The sequence below is a fragment of the Amphiprion ocellaris genome, chromosome 22 (assembly GCF_022539595.1).
Source record: "Amphiprion ocellaris isolate individual 3 ecotype Okinawa chromosome 22, ASM2253959v1, whole genome shotgun sequence".
Taxonomy (NCBI): domain Eukaryota; kingdom Metazoa; phylum Chordata; class Actinopteri; family Pomacentridae; genus Amphiprion; species Amphiprion ocellaris.
The window spans coordinates 26,329,817-26,337,097 of NC_072787.1; the positions used below are offsets into that span (position 1 = coordinate 26,329,817).

Genomic DNA, 7,281 nt, shown 5'->3' on the forward strand with positions numbered 1-7,281 from the left:
CCCACGGTACAGGTCTGGCTGTCATATTAAAATTATGAAGACAGAGAGGTCTGTGAAGAGCAACGCACACCGTCGCTGTTTAGTTTTTTTTAAATGCCGGTTTTGTTTTCGTGCTGGAGTCGCTCTCGTGTGTCGTCACTCCCTGTCCAATCAGTGGCCTGCACTCCTGTCCAATCAGTGGCCTGCACTATGTAGACGTCACATCTCGGCTCACTTCATCTCGGTTGGAACCTCAGCCGAGGAGGTACGGAAAATCGGACCTCATACCATGCACTAATCCATATTGAAACGCTCGCAAACAAAGACGAGCCGAGCCGCACCGCGCCGAGTAGGTGCTTGTGGAATCGCGGCTATAGAGTCTGTTACTACGGTAACTGACCGAGAGTTTAAGTTACCCCTCTTTGTGAAACAGGCTAGAGTTACCCCTCTGTCTCTGGTTTGAGTTACCTCCCTTTGTGAAACGGAAAACTCTGAGTTTCCCTCATTTCAGGGTTAACAAACTCAGAGTTTTCACTAAACCTGCTTCGTGAAACGGACCCTTGAAATGACACAAAACTTCTGCATGACGCTGGAAGTTCAACATGTCTGTGGATGTTGTGGGTGTTTTGTGTCACTTCCAGTGTGGGTGTGTGGGGCCTTTACCTGTCTTTACTCAGACAGGGGCCCGTTGTTTCATTATACATCAATGCTAATGTTGTAACTCGACACGGCCCAACCCCACTAAGACAGGCTCTGTGTTACTGCTGGAAAATTCCACGTCTCTTATGGAGGTCCGGTATGTTCCTGCTGGATTAATTTTTGGCAAATCCCGAACAGTTTTTAGGCAACCTCTCAAAGGAAAATCACCAAAATGTAAGAATTCAAAATAAAAACAGAATCAAGCAGTTTTGATGTTGGGAATTTCATTTATTCAAACATAATAAACATGTTTTTGTTTATTAAATGCTAAAAAATTTACATGAAAATGCAGAGTTTCTTCAGATAATGTAATGCTGACTCACTGCTTTAAGATCATGATTATTTTCATGCGAAATCAACTATGAAATCTGAGCCAAAAAGTCTTTTTACTCATTAAAACAATAAAAACTATAAAAACTGACCCTGACAGCTGGATTACTGTTGAGAAAATGAGCTTTATTTTCACCATTTAAGTGCATTTCTTTACTTCAAATGTTTTCAAAACTTTAGTCCAGCAAAGATGCAAAACATTTGCTTCAAACTGAGTATTTTCATGAACTTGAACTCGAAACTTTCCGAGTTTCTTCCTTCGCCATCATAAACAAAGCTCCTCTGACAGAATAAAAACAATCTGCTCACGTGATTACGTCTTGCGCTCCCATTGAGTAAAACAGGGGCTACACGGCGTCGCTGATTCGCCAGAAACGCGAGACGTCGTGCGAGCAGACCAATCACGTCGAAGCGTGAGCCGGGTATAAATAACGGGATGTAAACAAAGGAGCGGGCAGTTAAGCGGCAGCGACCCGGCCGAAGGGCGACTCTAACTGGATGTTCTTGTCTCAACAAACGCGTCCGGACCAGAGGCTGACTGTGGGGATAAAGCCACTCTGAAGCGAATGAAGAAACATCTAATCTTCCACTTCACATACAGAGGTCTTCTCACGAAAGGAAAAAAGAGTAAAAGAAGAAAATGGATTATAAATTACGAAAAGCTGAACCCAAGGACGTGTCTGATATATTACGACTGGTGAAGGTAGGCCTTTAGGAAAGTGGGAAATATTCAGTCTTGAAATGGATGTATTTGATTGTATTCGACGTTAATTTAACGTAACTGTCAGTGTTGAGTTAAACTGAAGATAACAGTTAGCCAAACTAACTGACCGTGATTTTGGCTAAGTGTTAGATTAGTTAATCCAACCGTTAGTTTAACCGACTCTGAGCTAAACCGTTGAGCTAACTGTCAGCTAGCCTTGATAGCAGCAGATAAAATTCCGTTGACGCCTGTTTGATGGTGACAGAGAAGCAGGTGGGAAATGTCCGGAGGATGTCCGAGCTCGCCTCCTTTGTTTACGGCTCATTCCTCCGCGCTGACTGGCACTTTCCCAAATATGGTCCGTCTGTCGGCGGGCTGACGTCCGCATCCAGGCCGACCCGATGAGCTCTTATCCCGGTTGTGTAACCGCCATCTGACATTAATAACAAAACCATCAATCACACGTAGGTTTTCACTGTTTTCTTGAGTAAAACAATCATCAGAACTTCCCACATCTAAAGTAATGTCCTAAAATTCACCTTTTTTGTCACCAGTAGTCAAATAATCGTAATATTTTGTAGCTAAAATGCAGATAAAGTGAGGTGATCTCCTGGAATTTCCTTATAATATGATAGCTATGTTCGTGTTTTGTTATGTATTGACCAATATCTAACATATATAAAGGAGAACTAAACAGCTGAACTCTGGAAAATACAATAACGGGTTCCCTAATCCCTAATATCTGTGTGTTTGTTTGTTTTTTTGTGGCCATTAATCTAAGTGTAAATGCACACAAAACCAGGTTATCTATTGAAATTATGGTCGTTTTTCCTTAACAAATGGCACATAATGTAGCGTATCACCAAATAATCACAGATACGTTAGTTTTAAAGTTGATATTGGACTATATTTACAAAGCAGCAGCCCCTTTTTAGCATCTACACTTATATATAAAAGAGAAATAAACATCCACCTTCTGAAAAAATAGTTTCTCAATCATAGTGAGGCCTTTTTATTTGTTTTTTGTCTCAAAAAAAATCAGTATTTCCCATTGTAAATGCACAGAAAAGCAGTTTATCTACTGAAATTGTTTTTTCCCTAATAAATGGTATTTATTCTAAGTTATCACATAATAATCACAGATTTGTTGTTGTTATCTTATATGTTGACCTGTATCTAATGAGCAACATCCCATATTTAGCATGTATAGAGGAGACACATGCAGCTCCACCTAAAAATAGAATCAAAAGTTCCCCAATCTATAATGGTGTTTGTGGCACGAATCCAAAAATCCAATTAAGCGCCAGTAAAGCTGCAGATAAAAATAGATAATCTACTGAAGTTATGCTGTTTTTTTCTTCTCCTATTATAGTTTATCACATAATAAACACACATGTTTCACTTTGAAGTATACACTGGACAATATTTAACAAGAAACAGACTATATTTAGCATATATAAACGAGAAACAAACAGTTCCTCCTGAATAATATAATACAAGTACATATTTTTTGTGGCCAGTAATCCAAAAATAGAAGTATTTTCCAGTGTAAATGCAGAAAAAAGCGTGTTATCTACTGAAATTATGGTATTTTTTCTTTAATAAGTGACACATAATTTATCACATAATAATCACAGATATATTTACGTTATGGTAAATGTTGGCCAACAATTAACAAGAAACAAACCCTATTTATTATTTATAAGTATATATAAATGAGACATAAACAACTCCCCTGAAAGAATGAAGTATAAAAAAGTTCCCTAATCTATAATGGTGCCTTAATGTACATTTTGTGGCCAGTATTTTAAAAATGAGAAGTTTTTTTCTTGTGAAAACGCAGAGAAAAGTGGGTAAACCTCAGAAAATTTGGTATTTCACTGTAATAAATGTCTTCATATATGCTGATATATTAGTGTTATGGTGTATATGAGCCGATGTACGACAAGAAACAGCCCCTATTTATTATTTATAAGCACGTGTAATGATAACTGCAGCTAATGATTATTTTCTTGGAATAATCTGCAAGTTCTTTTCTCCAGTAACTGAGTTATTGTCAGTGATTTAGGAGTTTGCCAGAGGCCCGAGGCGTTGTGGTCACACTCCTCTGATTATCTTCGGTTTATAGAGGAGAAGAATCCAAACATTTGAGAGTTTGGTGCTGAAAACCTGAAAACATGATCGTTGAATCATCCAGATGGGGTCATATAAGGTTTACTTTAGATGTAAAATCACCCGCTGAGTACAGAATGTTAGTTTTGTCCAGAACATTTTCACATTTATTGTTAATATTAACTCACTGCAGTCTAACCAGCTTCCTCCTCTGTTGTTCCAGGAACTTGCAAAATACGAGGAGATGGAGCACCAGGTGACACTGACTGAGAAAGGTGAGTTCTAGTGGCCTCCGTCTGCATGTAAACATCCTCTCCCTCTCTGTTATTGTTTACTAATGAGTGGCGTGTCCTCGTAGAGCTCCTGGAGGATGGATTCGGTGACACCCCGTTCTACCACTGCGTCATCGCTGAAACCCAAGGAGAGAGCAGCAGTGACGGTGAGAAACACGACGTCAGGTTCAGTCAGGACACGACATGAACAGTTCACAGCTGGTTTCCTCCTGCAGCTGGTGCCTTCAGGCCCCGTCTACTTCCTGTGTTTGTTCAGTGATTACAGCATATAATGAAAGGAACCTACTGTAATGTACACACTTGCTTAGAAAAATACATTAACCCTCAGGTCATTTTCTTGTGATATCTTTGTCATGAAAAGTTTTTATCATTTCATCTTCCCGCTATTCCTCCAAAAATATGTCTTTGATTTCATTCCCTTTAAGATTTTAAGTTCCCTTTTGTACTTTTTAATAACTTATATTTGTATTACCTCTCCAAGCTTCCATCAGTGGGTCAAAAATGAGTCATTTCCTATAGAATCGCATGGAAACCTGTGATTCTCATCAGTTGTAGCTGTTCTTTTTCAGTTATCTAAACATTCAAAATCTGTTATGAAGTGAAAAATAAACATATTTCAAACATGTGGATTAAAGTAGAACACAAACAATAATACAAATGATTATTCTGAAATAAAATGACATAAAAACACATTGTCATACGGATCATTTTTGACCCATGTATAGAAGAGTGTTTGGTCCAGTCACTCGTCCATTTAAGGGTTAATAATCTAATTTAACTGTTAAAGTTCCATGTTTAAACTCAGTTGTTGTGTATAAATGTACCAGATGTACACTTTGTCCCAAACCTGCAGTGCTTTAAAGTGCTTTATAATATATATAATTATGTCTATGAGTCCATTCCCACCTGGAGCAGCCGTCTGCAGCGTTCAGAGCAGCTTCTCAGTAACAGCAGCTCAGAGTTCAACAATGTTTTGATGCCTGGAGGCAAATTTCCACACGAAGTAGGTTAAAGGTAGAAGATGTGAGTATGGTGGAATAAATGAACGTTAAATCCATAATATTAAGCAAGGAACAAGTCCAGTCGTGTCATTTTGGAGCCTGTAGAAACAGATATGTGGATGGAGGACACAGCTGTTTTTATGAAGCTCTGGAAGTTTTCCTTCAGCCTCCAATACGTTTCATCCTCTCTAACCTTTTATTTACATTCATTTACTCATTTATTGTTAGGTTTACTTGCTCTCCGTGCTGTTCCAGGCCTGGTTTATATTCTATTGTGTGGATTTTTAAACGTTTTTTTGTCTCCCTGCAGATCCGAGGGTGGTGGGCTTCGCCATGTACTACTTCACCTACGACCCCTGGGTGGGCAAGCAGCTGTACCTGGAGGAGTTCTACGTGATGGACGAGTACAGAGGTAGAAAACACATCCACCTGTCCTGCTTCATGTTTAACTGTGGCTTCTTTTATTTTAATTAAATCTGTTCTCTCCTCTGGTGTCAGGGCTGGGCATCGGCTCGGAGATCCTGCGGCACCTCAGTGACGTGAGTAGAAAGTTTATCAAACTAAACCTATCAAATGTTCCGTTAGTGGCTGTAATTCGGTGTGTAGACACATTAAACCGCTTTTATATCCCTGGTAGCGTTTCTTCTAAGTGTTTTATCAAATTTAATGATGTTTTTATGACTTATTCCTTGTTTTTACTGTAAAACACTAAATAATGTGTTTTCAAAGACATTCTATCAAGTTATTAACAGCTTTACATTTATGATATTATTTCCCATCTTTACTTCTGTCACGCTCTATTATAACTATGATGTTGTATTATTATATTTTGTATAAAGTAAGTGTTCGTATTTGTTATTGTAATTAGGAAAAGAAATACTTTAACAGGCAAAAATGAGGTCCTGGCAGTAAAGAGGAAATGTGTTCTTGTTCAAAATGTGAGCATAAAGTTTAACAAAAAAAGAAGCTTAAATTTAGAGATGAAAAACAGCATTTTCCATGATCATTTTAATAATAGGATTATTTGACAGCGCTGTGAGTTTCTGTGATTTTAACAGGTTTCAAAGGTTTATTTTTCTTTTCAGTCAGTTTTATGCACCGTTAACGAAGAATTAAATGATTAAAATGTTCGAATAAGCAACATATTTCAACACGTTTTTTTCATTTTAACCTCCAATTAAGTCAGTTTGGTCACATTTTTAACAGAAAACCCCCCTAATGAGTCAGTAAGCAGTTTGTAGTTGCATTATGGGAAATGTAGTCTCCTACCTTAAGGAGGTTAACTCGTCCTCTCCCTCCAGCTGGCCATGAAGACGCGCTGCACCGGCATGATGTTCGTGGTGGCCCAGAACAACGAGCCGTCCGTCCAGTTCTACAAGCGTCGCGGAGCCGAGGATCTCTCCCAGGAGGAGGGCTGGAGGCTGTTCAGGTTCGACAAGGACAGCCTGGTCAAGATGGCCACGCCGGCCGAGGAGTGACCGAGGAGGAGGAAGAGGAGGGAGGACGAAGGTCTGGATGGAGACCACTCGACTCTCCGTTCAGACGACAGGAGTTCAGCTTCTAAACAGGGAATCTAGTTTCACAGTAATAGGTTTGTGTTTGTAGTGAATCTGAAGCACATGTTTAACCAGCGTTTCATTAATAACGTTTTATTAACCGTATAGTTGTAGCGTAAACATTGATTAAGTTTCAAATAAAACTAACTGATCTCACATGTCTCTGTGTCACTTAATCAGCTCTAATAGAACACAATGGAACAGAACTACTTCATTGATCTATGAGGGGAAAGTCTGTTGTTGCATTAGCAGAGAGAGTAAAGCGACCACCACAAAAATACAAATAAATAATAATTAGATTATTCCAGCACAGTAAAGCAGGGCTGGCAAACTCATTTTAGTTCTGGTTCCACATTCAGCCCAGTTTGATCTCCAGTGACCAGTAAAATCACAGCATAATAACCGATAACTACAATTCCACATTTTCCCTTCTGTTTTAGTGCAAATAAGTTCACATTTAAGGAATTATCTTTTTACAAAACATTATGAACCTGAAATTTGTTAAGAAAAATAAATTCAGTTTCAGCAACATTCAGCCTCAGTTTATCATTTTCACATTACAACTTCCAGATCACAGAGTGTCAACAAAGTAACAACATTTAGTCATC

The 7,281-nt window shown here is 38.7% G+C and overlaps 1 protein-coding gene across 1 annotated transcript; it reads left to right on the forward strand.

Annotated features, from left to right (window-relative positions):
* The first annotated feature begins 1,461 nt into the window (after positions 1 to 1,461).
* Positions 1,462 to 6,829, forward strand: LOC111586766 (diamine acetyltransferase 1). Its single transcript, XM_023296561.3, has 6 exons — positions 1,462 to 1,711; positions 4,047 to 4,098; positions 4,182 to 4,262; positions 5,428 to 5,529; positions 5,616 to 5,656; positions 6,419 to 6,829. Exons 1-6 carry the CDS (start codon positions 1,649 to 1,651, stop codon positions 6,593 to 6,595), a joined length of 516 nt encoding a protein of 171 aa, XP_023152329.1. The 5' UTR covers positions 1,462 to 1,648; the 3' UTR covers positions 6,596 to 6,829.
* Positions 6,830 to 7,281: the final 452 nt, after the last annotated feature.

What these genes read in the sequence shown, in the direction of transcription:
- LOC111586766 (XM_023296561.3), top strand. Translation starts at nt 1,649, where the DNA reads ATGGATTATAAATTACGAAAAGCTGAACCCAAGGACGTGTCTGATATA. An exon ending in ATATATTACGACTGGTGAAG is followed by an intron (nt 1,712 to 4,046) that starts GTAGGCCTTTAG and finishes CTGTTGTTCCAG; the next exon opens with GAACTTGCAAAATACGAGGA. An exon ending in AGGAGAGAGCAGCAGTGACG is followed by an intron (nt 4,263 to 5,427) that starts GTGAGAAACACG and finishes GTCTCCCTGCAG; the next exon opens with ATCCGAGGGTGGTGGGCTTC.